Source organism: Lathamus discolor, chromosome 2 (assembly GCF_037157495.1).
Source record: "Lathamus discolor isolate bLatDis1 chromosome 2, bLatDis1.hap1, whole genome shotgun sequence".
In the NCBI taxonomy this organism is placed as follows: Eukaryota; Metazoa; Chordata; class Aves; order Psittaciformes; family Psittacidae; genus Lathamus; species Lathamus discolor.
The window spans coordinates 73,697,883-73,717,552 of NC_088885.1; the positions used below are offsets into that span (position 1 = coordinate 73,697,883).

The window sequence follows — 19,670 nt, forward strand, 5'->3', positions numbered from 1 at the left end:
AAATAACTTTCGGAAGCAAACGGATTTAAATGTGAGGAAAAAGGCAGGTCTAGATCAAACCAGAAACTAAGAAAAAGAAAGAAAATGAGAATATCAACTCCTTGTAATTCCTTTCTAAATATTTAATACTGAAAGCTGTAAAATAAGCAATGAAGATTTTTCACTGCAGGGATGTCTCTGAACTGTGCTGTTCACTGGCATGCCTATACTGTTAAGTGAAGAGGAAAGGGAACTGCAGCATTTGAGTCAGGAATAAACAGACAGATAAGCCTTCAGGAATCAGATCGTAAGTGCAAGGGAAAAGAGATCAAAGTTGCTGTCAGATTCAGGAAAGTTGGGATGGTGAAGATGGCGTTTTGAAGCAAGAGACGCTACCACCTCCATGCTTTTCTATCTGATAAATCTCCTTCCATTTGTCATCCTTCAACCTGCTTCAAGTTCAATGCACAATTAAGATAATGGTGGGTAAACTCATTTTTCAGGTGGTGGAAAGATTACATGAAAGAATGAACAATTCACCTGAATCTGATTTTGAGCCCAGGATGGGGGAATGAAGCAGAGAAGTCCTCAGCAACGTCCATTGTGTATACCCATTTCCCTGACGCTCAAGAGGGGCAAATACTCACAAAACTATACCATTTAGTCACTGTTATTCTTCTAAGAATTTCCCTATAACTACAGTTTTCAAATTTGTATTAAAGCCATTTGAGCCTTTATCCTAGTAACCCATCTGCCTTATCTAAGTATCAGAACTCTGGAAACAATTGCATCCAGAAGCTTAAACAACAAGCTAGGATGAATGTTACGGGATAATTCCCCCCCCACTTGCTAATTAACTAAATGGATGATAAAGTGTTGAACTAAAGAATCTCCACAGAAAAGCACTTAAAATATTTACGTAAAAATTAAATACAACTACAGGTGAGTATCGTAAGTATGTGCCAAGAAGGCATGTGTGTAAAGCAGAGTGTAAAGTTTGGCCATTTTATATAAATTTGTATTTGGCACAGTAAGAAAAAAAATGGAAACAGCAACCATGTAAAATGTAAGTAAATTTCTTAGTTACCATTTTATGATTGCTGTATTTTCATATTAGATAATAATGATTTCCCTTCTAACAGGCAACTTTAGAAAGAACACAACAATGGACAGTTTTTACAAACATATACTACAAAATCACATTAAAAATCCATATATAAAGCTAACAATTTAAAAGTACAGTTTTGTTTCAGTCATCTTAAAACCAAATTGTGTTTTTCTAAAATTCTGTCAAATCCTTATTACAATTTTTTATCTAATAATAAATTCAATAAAAAAAATTACAGAAGTTGAGGTGACAGAACAAAAAACTGAAATAAATCAACACATCTAAACCCCTGTGAACAATGAAGGGTTCAAAAACTGCTATCTAATTATCCAAATTCTCCCAGGGAGCATTACCGATTGATGGGTCCCATACACGCATATCTGGGCCAGTCAGCGCTTTCAAAGGGTTAACACAGATTTGCAATTAATCTGCTACTTCAGGATTTGAGTTTTGTCATTTATAAAACTACCAGACTTTTAGTACCAATACTTTGATGTGGCTGTACAAGACAGTGTTGAATACATACATAACAGATGTCTTATTTGCTTATACAGACAACACTAACTTAGCTCAACCCTCAGTTGTCTCAGTAGCAAAGAACCGCAATATCTAGAGTAATTTTGTATACTGTACTAAATATACAAATCATATCAAACCCATTTATATGCTATTCAAAATTACTTCAGCCACAGAAATTCAAACAACATTCAGGCAGAATGGAATTAAGGATGTACTGCACAGTAAAAACAGCAGTTTGAGGGAAATACTGTACTCTGTATTGGAAAAGATAACATTTTACTTCAAATCAACAAATGTTTCTGGAAATAAACTAGGTTTATGGCCCTAAAGGATTAAGTCACAACATTTCTCATAAAAAATGATTAATCTTTACAAAAAGGCAGGAAAATGAGACAGCTACTGCCACCCACTTAAATATTCTTTGAAAAAAACAAAAAAAAACACCAAAACACAAACCCCAAACAAAAAACCACCCCAAAAAAACAAACCAATAAAAACCAAAACACAACAAAAAACCTGAACTAGCTTATGAACAACAGCTATCAGTAACACAGATTGCCAGATGAAATAATTTATCAAGTATATTTCTGAGATAATGATCTTTTATTCTCAGCATTAAGAGAACACAGTAACATTAAACAGCTTTACTAAGAAATCTGATAAGCTTTCTGAAGCCCTGAATAAGAGGTCACATTTGCTACACAAGCTATTTAAGCCTTACAGGAACACATACAACTGTATTGTCGTTGTATCCAACTGATGCTTGCAGTCCCACTGATTTGTAGAAGGCAGACCCAAGAATACTTTTAGCCATCTGAACACTTGCACTTAATTTCCACAGAAAGCAAAACAAAGAAAAACTGTTTCCTTCAAGCAGTGATATTTCATTCCAGTGTTCTCACTTACTTGAGTTATTTTTTCAACACCTTGAAAGCCATGTTTCTCAAGATGTTCAGCTATATTTAGGAAGGTATGACGTTCCAGATAACGGCAGTTACTGAGTGCAATTAAAAGCCTCTGTTCCTAAAAATTTTGTTTTAACAGAAGAAAAAGTATAAATAGTTAGAAAAGAAGCATCAGCATGACCAACACTGTGAATGTATAGTATTTTAACTTTCTGCATGTGACAAAAATGCTGATAAATAAAGTGGAGTTTACAAATATTTATGTCAATAAACCACCAAGAACTGAGTGAATTACCAAATATGATGACTGAATGCATGCTTTTCTTATAGGGTCTTGAGCATTCACTGGAATAGCTGTGACTAATACAGAACTGTGGTTAAGACGTCGTTACAAAAATCAGGTTTGGATGGCTTTCCAGGAAGCTGTTTCTGGCTTTTACTTTGTTTCAAGAAATATGCTAAGAATTATGACCATTATAAAATTAACTGAAAATCAGGTTGATAAGATACTGGCACAGTTGCCCACAGAGACTGCAGATGCCCCATCACTGGAGACATTCAAAGCCAGGCTGGATGTTGTTCAACCTGATCTAGATAAAGATGTCCCTGCTTATTGCAGGGGGGTTGGAACCAGATGACCTTTGAACATTCTTTCTAACCCAAACTATTCTATGATTCTGTGATCTTCACTTTCACATGAAGTTGGCTAAAACTAGGGAAGCAGAACAGCTACTGACCAAATACAGTCACCTGTTCAAAAATATTAGAAAATTCAGAAGTACATAATATAATTTCAGAAATTAATTTGAAAATTTATTTTTATTTTTTTTAAAATACAAGAAGGTCAAACACATTCTGGATTTGAGATACCAGAATTGCATTTCCGCGACCTTGATGCAACAAGGTGTAGTTTCCAAAGAAACAAAGAACCAAACAAGACAGAACCAGTATTTAAATAATTTGGTCTTCCCTCTTCCCCTCTCTTCTTCTCCAAACGGCAAAACATTTTTCTACCTCAGACAGCAGTTCAAAATCAAAACCAGCAAATATTTTGAAAACAAAATTATTTGGTAATGAAGTCACCATAAGAATGCAGATCTGATTAAAAATGGTTTTCAGACCCAGAACTCCTGACAGTTTTGTATAAGTATTTGTACTTATACAAATATATTGTATTGATATAAGTTATAAGCAGCTGGCATATAGGCAACTGAAAAAAGGAGAATTTTAAAAATACAGTGATGAATTTTACTTCGATCACTCACTTTCTCTGTTCTCATTACTCAATCAGGAAAGAGAAGATAAAGCGTTCTGTGATTGACAGGAAAAAATTAATATGATACTATGGAAGTCAAACATTGTCTGAAATCGTTACTATCTTTCTTCTGATCTAAACCTTCATACCTATGACATGCATGAAGAAACCACAGCCACAAAAATCATAGTTTATCAGCAATTAATATCAAAATCTATGTGTTTCAAGAACAAAATTCTTTAAAGAACTAATTATTATAGTCTGCAATTCAGAAACTTGCCGTGATTTGGCAATCTGATTCTTTATTGTAGCAGGAATGCTTATTGCTCTTGTAAATAAGCAAAGCTGGGCTTCTGAGAACATTTAAACTTGCACTAAGGAATATTAACTTCACAAGAGGCTCTCACTAGGCTTCTTTCAGGGAATAACTACATTTTTTCATTAGCTACCAGACTAGAAGAAAGTACATTAACCAAAGCCGAAGTGTCAGGAAAAAAAAAACCTTTTTTTTTTTCCAATTTTCCAAAAAGCAAAACCAAATCCAAAGAAGTCAAATAAATAATTACTCAGTAATGTTTATTTTTTTGGGGGAAACGACAGTACTGAATATCTGTATTTTCACAGGGTTTAAAAATCAACTAATAATCAGACCAGTTCTTTTGATTTATCACCTTGTTATAAATTATAAGTCACATCTTCAGCTGTCTTAACACTAGTGCTATTTTCACCGATTTCAATGATGCCATTTCAGTTTGAGGAAGACGTGGTTTTAAAAAATACTTTCGTTAGTTACCTTAAGATGGTAAACTAAGATACCATAAGCAAACAGTACAATCAGAATAGTTAGGGTTAGAAAGGACCTTAAGATCATCTAGTTCCAACCCTCCTGCCGTGGGCAGGGACACCTCACACTAAACCATGTCTCCCAAGGCTCTGTCCAACCTGGCCTTGAACAATGCCAGGGATGGAGCATTCACAACAACCCTGGTGCCTCACCACCCTTACAGTAAAGAACTTCCTCCTTATATCCTATCTAAACTTCCCCTGTTTAAGTTTTAACCCATTACCCCTTGTCCTATCACTACAGTCCCTCCTGAAGAGTCTATCCCAAGCATCCCTACAGCCCCCTTCAGATACTGGAAGGCTGCTATGAGGTCTCCATGCAGCCTTCTCTTCTCCAGGCTGAACAGCCCCAACTTTCTCAGGCTGTCTTCATACTGGAGGTGCTCTAGTCCCCTCATCATCCTCATGGCCCTCCTCTGGACTTGTTCCAACAGTTCCATGTCCTTTTTATGTTGAGGACACCAGAACTGCACACAATACTCCAGGTGAGGTCTCACAAGAGCAGAGGGGCAGGTTCACCTCTTTCGACCTGCTGATCATGCTCCTTTTGATGCAGCCCAGGATACGGTTGGCTTTCTGGGCTGCGAGCACACACTGAAGCCAGCTCATGTTCATTTTCTTATCGACCAACACCCCCAAGTCCTTCTCCACAGGGATGCTCTGAATTTCTTCTCTGCCCAACCTGTAGCTGTGCCTAGCATTGCTCTGACCCAGGTGTAGGACCTTGCACTTGTCATGGTTGAACTTCTTAAGGTTGGTATCAAGCCCACCCCACAGGCATGTCAAGGTCCCTCTGGATGGCATCCCTTCCCTCCAGGGTATCATACGAGCCACAAGGCTTGGTGTTATCGGCAAACTTGCTGAGGGCACGCTCAATCCCACTGTCCATGTCACCGACAAAGATGCTGAACAAGATCGGTCCCAACACTGATCCCTGAGGGACACCACTCGTCACCGGTCTCCAGCCAGACATTCAGCCATTGATCACAAATCTTTGTGTGCGGCCATCCAGGCAGTTCTTTATCCACCCAGTGGTCCATCCATCAAATTGATGTCTCTCCAATTTAGAGAGAAGGATGTCATGTGGGACAGTGTTGAACGCTTTGCACAAGTCCAGGTAGATGACATCAACCGCTCTACCCCTGTCCATCAGTTCTGTAGCCCCATCATAGAATGCCACCAAATTGGTCAGGCAGGATTTCCCCTTAGTGAAGCCATGCTGGCTGCCACCAAGCACCTTGTTGTTTTTCATGGCCTTAGCATGCCTTCCAGGAGAATCTGCTCCAAGATTTTGCCAGGCACGGAGGTGAGACTGACTGGTCTGTAGTCCCCTGGGTCATCTGTTTTCCCCTTCTTGAAAATGGGGGTTATGTTTCCGTTTTCCAGTCATAGTACCTTATATTTTCTTATGCTTATGGACATATTTATCTAGTAAATGCCTCTAGAATACAAAATTGCTCTCTAAAAAAGAAAAATATAATTCTGAAGCAATACAATAAAAGGACCCATTCCAGTAACTTCGAAAAATATTAATTTTCACATCAGCTTTTAAAAACATAAGCCAAACTTACTGAAGAAAGACTGGAGTCTTCATGAATGCTTCCAAACAAATCTGGAGATGAAACATCAACTGAAAGACTAAGAATATTATTAAAAAGTGAGTATTCTAGTGCTTTTAATTATCTGATACATGATGGATTCAAATGAACAGCTGGAACAGAAGACCAGAATATTGTTTCAAGCTCCTTTACATTAGACAGTAAAACAGCCATGTTGCTCAGTTTGTCTAAAATTTCCACAAAGCTTACAGGAGCTCTGGGGACGGAAAGTACTGTTTCAGCTACAGACCTTTCCTTCTTAAAGCATTTTAATTTTCTCTGGTTTGCCCTAGATTCCATTTTGGTTTTACACCTATCCACCCAACAGCCATCCAAATATAAAAAAAAAAAAAAAAAGGGGCATTAGATACACAGTTGATTTGCCTCTTTCTAATGCATATTGCGTATTTGCCAAGTCTCTGGCTCTTCACAAAGAAATGATTAGTGCTCTCAGAAACTCAGGCTATTCTGACTTATTTTGCTCTCTACTGTAAGTGGCTCATGAGCAATTATTGAACAAAAAAACTTTTAAGAATTTAGCAGAAATACCAATAGAACTAGTCAGAATAAAAGGGAAGAAAAGAAAGGCAGGGGCGGCTTTTTCTCCATGACTAGACATTACTTAGTGACAAGGACAACTCATTCCACGTAAGGGCACGTCAAAAACAACATACATGCTTCTACAGCACACAACTCTTGTCACTGAATAAAATGGTATAAGTAATACCATATTCATTATTGTGCACAATATTTATTACATGATGTCACTCAACTGTTCAGCATAACAAGTATCTGCTCTTATTTCTAAGCATCACTAACCAGAGGCAAAAGCACTCACAAGAAGTACGAAATACTACAGGAGATAAAACACCACCACTACTGAAATCTGAGATTTACACCTGCATTTTCAGAATATTACACATAGGTCCTATTTATTTTACTTACTGTGCTGTATCTATGTCACCATCAGGTTTGGTGCTCAGTTGTTCCAAGCAGTCTATAAAGACCTAGAAAACAATAAAGAAAGATGTACATTTTCTGCCAGGAAAAAAAAATAAATAAAAAAATTCTCAAATTCACTTTTATAACAGTCAATAGAAGCAGAAAACCATCATCGCCTTTCTTTGTCTTAAACCCAACATAAATACAGTAACATTTTACTTACATCTTTTGAATGCATATTTTCAATTTTTTATCCACCACAGTTTACTTGTAAAAAACCCACAGGAATTTTTAATCTTGCCAAGTGATATTCATCATGCATGTCTAAAATTATGCAGTGATAATCTGCTGATTTGAAAAGGCATTAATAGTTTTCAAGTGCTCAATCCGAACAGTTGATCCCAAGCAAACATCACAGAAGTATCACTAAAATCCACTTTTTGCTTTTGCTCATGATTTCTTATTTAAGAAGACTAAAAAATGGTTCAAATATATTTAAAAAAAAAAGATCAGATTCTGCTACAAAGAATATTGGCTCCCAATACAAAAATTGAAAGCTAGCTCTTCAGCTAATGAAAATCGGTATTGCTCCTTTTTACTGCAGTATATCAATGACAGCTCAGCAACTGTCTTTCAATTGTCGGAAAAACCTTGGAACAGTCACAATCAGTAAAATACTTGTATATGTCACTCTCTGAGGATTTAATATCATCAGATTCAGCTAGTAAGCTCCACATACTTTTAAGACAAACATTTCTCAGTTTTCCAGAGTGTATCAGAGGAATAACAGTCATCAACATTTCTCAGTTTTCCAGAGTGTATCAGAGGAATAACAGTCATCAACTTAAGGTACCTTTTGGGAGGTGGGCAGGGTACAAAGCACACATTTTTGTTGATCACCAAGTTTTATACTTAGAACTGCTCGAGTTACCTGCATGATCCCAATGCTCAGCTGGCACACATCCTCCTGTGTTTTCTGCTGCTGGAAAACCTGAAGATGCAAGCATAATATTTCATCAGAATAGCTTCTTATGGGCTTATTCTCAAAAAAAGCCTGAGTATACTATCCCTAAAGAAATGACAAATGTAGGAATGGATGCTGGGACACAACTCAAAGATCTTTGTTTTTTTAAGGATCTTTGCACCTTAAGAAGAAGGACTCCTCAGGCACTGTAGACTCGTGTGAATAATGTTCATTGAGATACCAGACAAATTAGCTGTAAAAATAAAAATAAGGGAGGAGAAACAATACCCACAAAGGAGGCCAAGGGATTTTGGAAAAGTATTAAACTTCCTTAGATCACTGAAACCTGAAAGAAAACATTGGTATCACAATCAACTGGGGTCTCAAGGTATTAAGTGGTGGGAACAATGAGGACTGCTGATTTAGAAGTGAAAAACTGAATTTAAGTTCTGCAAGTAATTTGGATGCAACACTGAGTGAAGAGTAACTCCTTGGAATGGCATCCTTTTTTTTTTCTTCATGTAAATTAAGTCACATCTTCTTCAAAAGAACACCTTTAAAGGTTTAAATATAGGTTCAATCTTCCCCATACATACACAATTACCTCTAGTGAAGGAAACAAACAGAATTCTAAAAGCTAGCAGCAGTGAAAAGGGTGTTCATGATTAAAAAAAGAGGGAATTTATACCCCTGTATCATTCTCTGACAGTTCTTGTTCTGAAACCCAATAGTAATTAGCATAAAAAGAACAACAATAAATGCATAAATCAAAACTTACACTGGCCTCTCCAGGTTTGCAGTCCAGTACACTTTTAAGAGATTGCAAGGAATGTATAATGCACTGTTCAAACTGGGCTGGCTGAAAGGCAAAAGACTTTTTAGCTTCAGCATGTCAAACGTATACTACACAAAATTATAGAAACTTCCACGCCATATGGTACGCTCTTTATTTCCAAATTATCCTAAATAAGGTATGGAGTGGAGAGAATAAAAATAACCCAACAAAGAAAAAAAACCAAACAAAACCAAAAAACCACAAAACAAACCCACAATTCATATATTACCAGAGGACCTGTTTGTAGTGATACCCTTTTGTACTTAAGCTTGCTACAGAATTATTACCATAAGTCAATGCACATTTTCTTACCTGAACAAGACACTTCTGCATTGAACAGCCTTCTCTGAAAGGGTCATGAAAGATTTTTATAGTTTGTTCGTGGTAGCACGTATTGACAACTACATTATAGATGCCTGTGACACTCTCCTCCTTCCCCTCCTAGATCTAAGTTGGGATAGAATTTCACCTGCGATATCTGATATTTTATTCCAGCAAAAAGTTTCTAAGAAAACCAGACTGAAATTGCTTTCACCTGGAGGAAAAACACCCACTGGACTGGGGGCATGTTTTTTACCTTCAGGTTTCCAAACCTGAAATACCAATGTCTTGATGCATAGATCAATTTCACTTTGAAAGTGCAAACAAGTTCACAGCATCAGTCATCAGTCAGTTTTTCCCTGTCTTTCCCTCTTCCCTGATTAGTCACACTTTTTTTTTTTTTAGATGAGGCTGCCTGCTGGTATTAGGCAGGAAGCTATCATGCAGGGCAGTGTGTAGCAGAGAGGTGGTCACTGTTGTAGAAAAGAGGGACATCATCCTATTGGATTTGCATCAAGGAGCTGGACAAACGAGCTTCTAAGCCATGTAAACCCACTTTTCATCCAGTAGATAGTTTATGGAAATGTCACCAACTTTAGGCTTAGGAGCCACTTTTATTTCTGTAACTGCTGGGGTAGAGGTGGACTGTCAAAGTGATACCTGCATGACAACCTGAAAATCATGAAAAACACCACCAAGACAATCTGTAATTATTTCGGGACCTCCTTAAAGGAAAAAGACTAGCAGTAATCCTTTTGGGTTTTGTTTCCACAGAATAAAATATCACACCTCAGGGGAAGAAAGCTGTTCAGATATCTTATTCTTTGGATATTATGAAACCAAGGAAAACTGGTTCTGTGTCTTACTGCATCTTTTATCTGGAATATAAATGCTAAAGGGGTTAGCAACCAGTATTTCCTGCAAACATAAAATAAAGTTCCTATATTAAGCCTAAAATATTCCCAAAGAGACGGTGTGGCCCTTCTTTGTACTGGTTAACTTCTGCTCCAATTTTTGCTATAATATTACCACAATGAATTCTGTTCAGTAGATAAATTACCCTGTTATGATAAAACAATCAACTGCTACCATCAAAATTTAGCATGTCTCAACCTTGGCCTCAAAGGTACCTAGGGAAGTGCTGTACACATAGAATTAGTGAGCAATTTCTAAATACGAAAGAGACCTAAGTATTTTTTAAACAAAGATGGGTTAGGATACAGCAAAACCATAAGGAAGCAAAGTGAAAACCAGAAAAGTTAAGGGACTTGCTCAAGTCCATGGCAACTGAAACCAAGACCAGAAGCTGCATATCAGGTTATAACAACTACAATCGCCCAATAACACTCCTTTCTACAATGTGCATATTGTGATTGCTTAATGCCCTCCTACTGAGCTTCAAATATGTATTTATAGAAGCAAGTAAGAAAAACTAAGAAAGTCTGTGGAGCATTCCCTTAGATAATACACACAGAGCAACTCTTCCTCCCACAGGCCCTTTCTGCTTTCACAGATTGTTTTTAAGTCACACCTACAACACGCTTGCTGTGTTTTAGGCATTACTCATTACTGTTTATTTCCAGAAAACATCTCACTAATTTATCTGAATCTGGTTTCAAGTTATTTGTTGTTTGTGTGTAGGCAATCTCCCAAATTAGTTGTTTTTCAGTTCAATTTCTCATTATAACATATAAGTGACCTATTTATTTAGCTACCGACCAATTCCATGGTAGTGTGCTTACTAAACTTTGAAGCATTTTGATGTGAACTGAACTTGTTGTGACCTCAAAAATAATTTTTTACTTCAGTAAACCATCCGTAAAATAAGATGCTTAACAATGAAAGCTATTATTGTATCTCTCAGCAAACCAATTATCAGCAAAATCATGCCAGATGTCATTGGTAACTATACTGATACATCTAACCCTACATAAGGCAAAAAGTCATGCTACACCTCTTGATGTCTAATTGTTTATTTTTGTTTCTCAATATATGGCACAAATCTACAAAGCTTTTGTTTGCGCTTTTGAAGGTGCAAAACAGGAAGAAATATTGCTGTCTTACAGTAAGTAGCATAAAGTTACTTCAGGTAAAATAGTTTAAGAAGTAGAAACAAGAATTTCTGAAAAGTTCGGGGAAAAAAATATTTGGTAGTGGGATCCGTCAGAGTGCTGTAAATAAGTAACCAACTAAGCCATTTTGTATTTTTTATCTTCCTATATTTTCATATTAAAAAAAAAATCACTACAGATACCAGTATATACACATATAGACAAAGTAAAAAATACTTCAGGTTTTGGAGAATACAGAAACCAGTTTCAAAGAAAGTGTCTACAACAGACACAAGAATACCTACCAGTGATGTCAAACCCTCGTTGTCAACAACCCAGTCTTCCTTTTCAGCTAACCTCTTTATATCTGCAAGACAGAGCAAAAGGGTGAAAGGAGTGGGGAGAGGGAGATGGTATTTATTTTCATCATTAAAAACTCCTTGAACTTGAAAAGATAAACCACAGACACTGGGACTGCAATGACTAGGCATACAAGCAAAAAAGCACTAAAGGCATCAAAGCATTCAGCATTCTCAAATGACTAAGAATGGAACTCATACATAGTACGCTGCTGACACCACAGAGAAGCGTATCTATGATACATGGCGAGAGCTGCATGAAGCACATCTTTTACTGGAAAGCTGAAAATTAAAGGAATATTGTGAAGGCTTCGGGCTTTGTTTTTATTTTTGAAAATTTTTAATCACAACAAAATACTGCATTTAGCCACCCAGGTCTCTAGCCTATTATGTTCCAGCTCTTAATTAAAAATGAAAGAACGACTGGCTAGCATTTTAGCAAAGACAGAACAGACAACATCTAATTCATATGTAATTAGTATAAAAGAGGCAGAGGGTACCCGCTAAGGGTCAAGGCTAGACTTTCTTCAAAAATGCATGAAGGCATACACAAAAAGCATGCTTCTCATTATCCAGAAGGTGCCAACTTCTATAGGCTTATGAAACTAACAGAAGCCAGGTCAGGATGTGAAACTAAAACTCCTGTATTGTAAACAAAATTCCTCTACAGACACATGCATTCTGCATCATCGCTTTCTGGGGGGCTTACTCAGCTTGTAAACAGAACAAAACAAAACAACAACTATAAGCAGTTTGTGGGGGCTTTGACATACAGTTTTTCATACACAAGTTGCTCATCAGAACTGTCTGTATCTCATGCAACTCCCTTTAAATAAGCAAAAAATTTTGGTGAATTACTATCTCTCCCCAAAATCCAAGAAAAAAAGGATAACTAATGCATGCTGAAGGATATCTTCATTATCTTGGTGATTTAATTAGCTAAATTAAGAAGCTTAGTTATGGTGTCATACCCTGCAATTCTACATCTCATGGAAGTATAGGCTTTGTGACAATAAAAAGCATGAAGGAATTGTGCAGAATGACAACTATGTTCATTTCCTTATTTACTAAACCTCTTACTTCAAGCAATATGCTTGTGAGGCTTTAGATTGCACTGGTCAGCCTTTACATGTTTCAGTGGCAGCTCACTTTTGCATTCAGTTCTGAGCTAATACAAATACAAAAGAAATAATTTTCTTTCTCGTATTTCATTGCTCATCAAATTCCAGTCAAAAATATTAATGTAAAACTCATCTAGTCTCGCACTTATGTGACCTTTATGACCTTTCATGACCTTTATGACCACTGATCACATATGAGAGGGAAAGAACACAGGCTGCTTCTCAGGACTACTGTGACTATATGCATTTATCATAATACGAGAAGAAAACCCTGTGCGTGGGCAGATTAGTCCTATTTAAATAGCTAGAGTGCTCTATTAAAAAAATTTAACTGATCTGAATGCCTTTACCAACTTACAACACGCAAAAAGAGATGAGACCAAACTTTGATCACCAGTCTATGCAGCTCATATTTCACAGAGATTACGGAAGTGAGATTCAAGTCCAAGAGGAACATTTTTGACTTACATAAAAGCATCTCAGATGTAATTATATCTGTAATATATATCTCCATGAGAATATTCATTAACTGTTCTTTCACTGGTTCCCTAAAAATAGCAGTTTATCCAAGGGCCAAATTAACTTGGTTCTGTCCTGAAAAACTATCTAAACACACCCAACATATGCAACTGTGTTTTAGGTGGTACAGCACAAAAGGGGAAAAAAAAAAAGGGTCCCATAGATAAGGCACACGGCGCAACAATGTGGAATACAAGTCGCCATTCAGGCAGGAGTATTTTCTCTTCTCCCGTTTGGTGTGAAAGCCAATAGACAGAATTTCTTCAGACAGGGAATGGAAGTAGCAGTCAAGGAAGGCTACTGTTACTGTCTAGATGAAAGACACCCAACATAACATACCAGCACCTTAAGGGATATGACCTCTTTTGATTCAAGACAGAAAAGTATGAATAAATATATTCAGAGCAAATAGAGAATAATTCACACACAGACTGGTAAATTTACTTTAATAAAAAAGGTACAGACTACCACAAGAGTTTTCCTCCACATAATATATGTGGCTGGCAATCAGGATGCAAGAAGCGGGAACTCTGTATCCGAATAAAGAACTAGGCTACTGTTATGACACAACAAGAAGGCAAAGCTAATATGACAGCAGAGAGCTTCTTCATTAATCATGTATTGGAGCTCTCTGTACTGCACTGGAAAAGCTAGGTGGATAGCTTACAGATTTAATAAGCTAAGGGTTGTCAGCAAAATAGTTTGGAGCTAGACACTTCCTTCCTTTGCAAAGAGTCAAGACATCCAAGAAGTCAGTTCTTAGAAAGAGGACAGCCAGTCCTACAGGATCATCCCCATGTTACAATCAGAAAACCTCAAACTTTCTAACCTAGCATTAAAAAAAAAATAATAAAAATATATGAGTTGATCTCAACTGTGCTAAGTGAAGAAAAGCAAAAGAGATTTCCTCGTATTATACATATCAATACTGTATCAATGAAACCACAGAGGCCTTATGATTTGTATTCACCAGAAGTTTAAAAATTTGCTTAATATAGCCACCAGCACTTAGCACACTTAAGGCTTCAGTAAAACACTTAGCTTCATGTCAGCCTACAAAATAATGATGAATCATATGTTAAAAATTAAAAACTAATTAAACTGCAAGACCAAAAGGACCCTGGGGCTTTTTTTTGTTTTGCTTTTTTTTTTTTCCTTTTAAATTAATTGAGTGTAATCAGTCTTTTGGAAAAAACACCAAGTGAACAGTAAAGTAATCTGTCCTCATTTTAAGTAAGGCATTTAGTTCTGGAAGATTTACTTCATTCACAATTAAGTTTCAGAGTTGAATACAAGGATGGTAAGATGAATAGCCTCTAATGCACACAGAGTTACATTAGATTTAGAGAATGTATCTGGATTGCAAGGCCAGTAACATTTATAGCAAAAGTTGTGTACACAAAAGGAATCTTGGAGATCATGTTAGTAAAAGGCCTTGGACACAACTAAAATACTTCATGAAGAGCTGAGGATTTTTGTTTCCCTTGGCAGTGGGACATTGCTCACATAATTCTTCACTTTACAGAAGAACTCAAAAAAGAAAATAAGTTATATTTCCAATATAGAAAAGCTGCATCATGAGATAAATCACTTGCATTGTAAAACTGTCTCAATGCAAAGGAAACAGATCTAAACTACTGTACTCATTACACTAAGGGAAGAAAAGACTCGCAACACACGTTTCTGTCAGAAAAGTGAAATACTTGAGTAACTTGTGAGATATTACAGAACTCAGAGGAGTCCACTGACAGTACATTATCTGTAGCAAACATGATTATCCTCCAGAACTTGATTTGGCCTAATCAGAGACAAAAAAAATACAATAGTAAGCAATACACCCGCAGCCTTCTATTACCTTCAGCTGTGTGTTGTAAGGTCACAATAACACAACGTACGCGAAGGTCCAAAATAAGATCCTGGATGATCTGAAGCATATCATTGGGTATCTCGAGTGCAGTTAGAGACTCGTAACTAAGCCTGGAAAGCAAATAAAGTTAGACTGAATTGTAAATCTGCAGGGTTTTTCAAGCTGATATGTGAGGGTTTTTTGGGTGGTTTTTTTTCAGACATTTTCTGTGTATATGAATAGGTGTCCTGGGTTCAGCAAATCCTAAGTCCACAACAGGGCTTCCGAGATATTGTTTACCTGCATTACAACAGAAACAGCCATCAAGCTGTCATAAATGATGGTGTGGCTGTGCATCAGATTGCCAAGAATATACACATTTAAGGAGCCAAATTACAGCTGCTATATTACCAGCAGAGGAGCTCATTTGCTGCTTTGCTCCCAACTCCGACCAGGCACAAATGACTAGCTACTATAGCTGAGGATGGAAACATTAAGGTCTATTTTTTGCTTTTGAAATAGCAAGTAACAGCATTTCAGCTTTTAACTATAACTGATGGCTGCAGTTGTGCTGAGACTTTAATTAGGGGCACAAAAGGAGGTTCTCTGCTTGTATCCAACTCTTGGAAATTTTAGCAAGGACACTTCAAGCGCTATCATTGCTGTTTGCCCTACTGCTAACACTTGAGCAAAACACAGGTACTAGAAAATGTCAAAGAAGAGGAGTAAGAAGGTGCAAGCAAGTAAGTAAGTTTGAGCAGTAAGAGGAACATTCCTAATCATCCATCTGTAGGCTCCAGTCCCTTGCCCCTTGGGTGTAAACCTATCATTAACCAGACAGCTCTCTGCCCAGCGTAACTACTGAATTAGTAGCTTACATAAATCTGCACTCTCTCAGCCATGTAGATACCCATCTGTGAGAAGTTTAAGTGACTTCAGGCTGCACAGACATCCTGTACATAGAGTCGATGCAATTTCTAAGGGAGCACGTATCTGTCACATCTGTAAGATAATCTTTTTCCTAACATAACTCACCCTAACAAATATATAACTTTCTACCCTTACAATAAGGCAAAAGTCTTGCCAGTAACAGCTTCACTTTATCCCATAGGTCTAATTTATCCTGTGGAACATATTCATACTGGGCAATGACAGAACAGGGTACAAGAGAAAGACTGTGCAACCACCCCACTTTAAGCTGCACAATACATACAAAAAAGCAGAAAAAAATTAAGATAACACACATGTAACTACAACTCCTTGTTGTCTAGTTTTGTAAGTTTCAGCATTAAGTACAAGCAGAAAACAGTAAATGATTTGTGAGATGAATGAAAAGAATAAAATTCTATCCTGTGCTTCATAATGACTTCATGTTGATGAAAAGTAAGACTTAAGCTATTGCATAACTTTGCAACAAATGACACTTCATGAGAAGAGTTCCCCTTTATTGCTGGTGTGAGTCACAGGCATTTATTAGATTGTCAGTGTGATGCCTTGAAAACAAAAGTATATGCAGTACCTGCAAAAACCTCTGACCTGGTCAGCACTGGTTGATACCTCACCATGGGTTGCTGAGTTCCTCTTCTCCAAACTGCCCCTTTTCTTCTCTACTGCCAAGCACTTTAAAGTCTAGCTCACTTTATTAAAGTGCCAGCACAAGCATCGGTAAGAACATGAAGTGGGGAAAAGAGTGGGAGGAAGAGAGAATTTCCCCAGTTCTCAGTACAATTTTTCATTACCAAGGCAGTGACCAGAAAGTAAAAAACAGCCTCCATTTATCCTATAACCTCAGCCTGGATTATACCTCAGATAGCAGAACTGAAGCACAACCAACCTTTAGAGAACCTGTTGGTTAAATTTCCAAGCCAACATCACATATGTGCAAGTGTAAAATTCCAGAATTTTAGTGAAATATGAATGAAATTGGACTGCTCCTCATAAAAGGGCAACAGTGGTGCCAAAGTGCGTTCCCTTGCTCATTTACACCTTTTCATCAAATGCCAAGTTAATTCTTACTTAAATTGAAAGCTTTCCATAAAATTCAGCCAGAATAAGAAATTTCACATGGATTTCACCCCACCCCCCAATTGATTAAAATGCAGATAATGTAACCAGCAACAGGCTTCGGGGAAGTGCTAAGCAGACTTGACAACAGGCATGCATCACTGCTAGCTCCATCTGCAATAAGAGTAGCTATACATTATTATACCGCTTTCTTTTCTTCCTCTGTGCTTTGATTGTTGCCTACTTTGCAGATAAAACACACAGTATTATTTCTAGGTATTACTCAAGTTTCCAAAAGATAATGATAACCTCACATATTCCATAAGCAAATGGAAGCAAATTCTATATACTAAAGAGACATTTTGTAATTAATGATATGCACATTATTAAGTTTGGAAACAAACATAATTACAAGTAGAATGACATTATAAACAGAAAGGAATATCACCTTCCCAAAACACAGATGTAAAAGTAAATTCAGATTTAAGAATGATACTACAATGAGAAGCATGCTATTTTCACACATTTAGGCAGAGAGGGGGAAATGAGTTGCAAAAGAAGCAGGTAACTGCTTTCTACCCTGAAGAAACAAATCCCATTTCCTCCATGGAGTGACATTCATTCATTTGCACCACACAAATATTTCATTCAAACTTATTCATAAGATGCTATGGAAAAATAATGAATATATCAATACGTAATAAGGCGACATCTTGAGACATTATTAATTACACTTGCACGCAGAATCCTAAATCTGCGTAATTTTTTTGTAATCCTATTTTCAAAAATGTTAACATTACTCAGATTAATACAATAAACAATTTGTCTTAAAGCATACATATTCTGGGAATAGCATCATTTCATATGTCCACAGATCCATTTACCTTACTGTCTGGATAACATGTGTCAGCCACTGGCCAGAAAGCTCAGATTTCATCTCCCAGCCACCATACTGTCTTGATTCTCCTTCTCTGAGGCTGAATGGAAGTAAAGCTCCACGGATAAGTTTTACCAGAGAGTGCATCACTTCCTGAATCATTTTCTGCATCAGAAGAAAGAAAAATCCAGCAAAAAATCTTTGTCAAGGTACTTAAGCAGCCATGTACTTACTGTACACAATAGCTTGGAATGTATGATTTACAGGTGACTCCACACTCTAGACAGTAGATGAGAAGGTGTAAGGATACAGATGATTTAAGAAACCTGATTTTCAAGGTGGTGACATGTACTTACTATACACAATAGCTTGGAATGTATGATTTACAGGTGACTCCACACTCTAGACAGTGGGTGAGAAGAAGGTGTAAGGACACATGATAAGAAATCTGATTTTCAAGGTGGTGACACTAAAGTATCTTGCTACGAAGGACAGCTAAAAGAAAGCAAGGTTTCCCCCTCCCTCCTTGTAACTTACCTTGAAATCATTTTGTCTTTGCCTTGCATTTTTCTTTGATCTTTCCATTTGGCCAGATTTTTCAGCAGTCTTGTGAAAATAAGAAAATTGAAAAATAAGTATCTCATGACCACTGTTAAAATAATTCTGAAAAAGGGGGTGTCAAAGTGAAGAAGTGAAAACTAATGAGTTTATGATGCAATTATAAAAAATAACTCATGGCATCTCAACAAGCAAAGACAATATATATCTCAAACTCTACCTACTGTAGGTCAGTGTGCTAACGTTTAATTCTGAGGAATAATGTGTGTTTAAAACAGAGACAAGCATAAGAGTTGCTCAAAATATATGAGCTTCATGAGGTCAAAAGATTTCTCACTGCAATATTGATGACAGTCAAAATATACATAGTCCAAATCTGCATCATGTTTATATGAAGAAACTATTTTCTCATCAGCCTGGAACCTGCGCAGAGAAGGACATTCATGTGAAATGGGAAACACTTCTTGGAGTGAGGGCAATTGGAAATTGTAACATGTGAGGACGAGGGTTGAGGGTTTTTTGTTTTAGGAATAGCATATTGTTGACAATGTTCTTTAAATAACTAACTGTAGAAGAGACTCTGCAAAATAATCAGTATCTTCGTGGATTGTTCACTTCCTTGAAAACAGAGGAACATGAGTACGCTTTGCACGAGACAGTTACAGTTGAAGAAAAACATGGTTTGACTAACAGTCTTCCTGTTTGTAGTTCAAGCCTTCTGTGGAGTATACTGAGAAAGCTAAGTTAAACTGAAAAAGTTATTTCAGATGCTGGGTTAAGTGCAGACAGAATTTTAGTTAGAAAATCTCCTATTTTATGTTTGTACAGCAACATCTACTGGACAAGAAGTGCAATAACATGACAAGAGTGTCCTCAAAGAGAACTCAGTTTACTTGTAAATGGTTAACTGAAAACACTGTCTTTTTCAAATTCTGCATTTAGCTAAAGCATTACAGATTTTCAAGTTAAAAAATAATTTGAAGTGAGAAAAAAAATACAGAGAAAAATAAAACTGCTTAACAGTTTTGGAAAATACACAGCTATGAAACTCTTACACTTTAAGCTC

At 36.9% G+C, this 19,670-nt stretch overlaps 1 protein-coding gene across 1 annotated transcript in view; it reads right to left on the minus strand.

Annotated features, from left to right (window-relative positions):
* The window catches only part of EXOC2 (exocyst complex component 2), a 125,936-nt gene that overhangs the window by 36,206 nt on the left and 70,060 nt on the right, over positions 1 to 19,670 (minus strand). Inside the window, exons 14-22 of the mRNA XM_065667465.1 lie at positions 18,584 to 18,652; positions 18,054 to 18,211; positions 15,175 to 15,296; positions 11,626 to 11,687; positions 8,892 to 8,972; positions 8,081 to 8,140; positions 7,153 to 7,214; positions 6,181 to 6,247; positions 2,513 to 2,629 (exon numbers count right to left, since the gene is read on the minus strand). Coding sequence (XP_065523537.1) covers positions 2,513 to 2,629; positions 6,181 to 6,247; positions 7,153 to 7,214; positions 8,081 to 8,140; positions 8,892 to 8,972; positions 11,626 to 11,687; positions 15,175 to 15,296; positions 18,054 to 18,211; positions 18,584 to 18,652 — 798 coding nt within the window. The remainder of the gene's footprint in view (positions 1 to 2,512; positions 2,630 to 6,180; positions 6,248 to 7,152; positions 7,215 to 8,080; positions 8,141 to 8,891; positions 8,973 to 11,625; positions 11,688 to 15,174; positions 15,297 to 18,053; positions 18,212 to 18,583; positions 18,653 to 19,670) is intronic.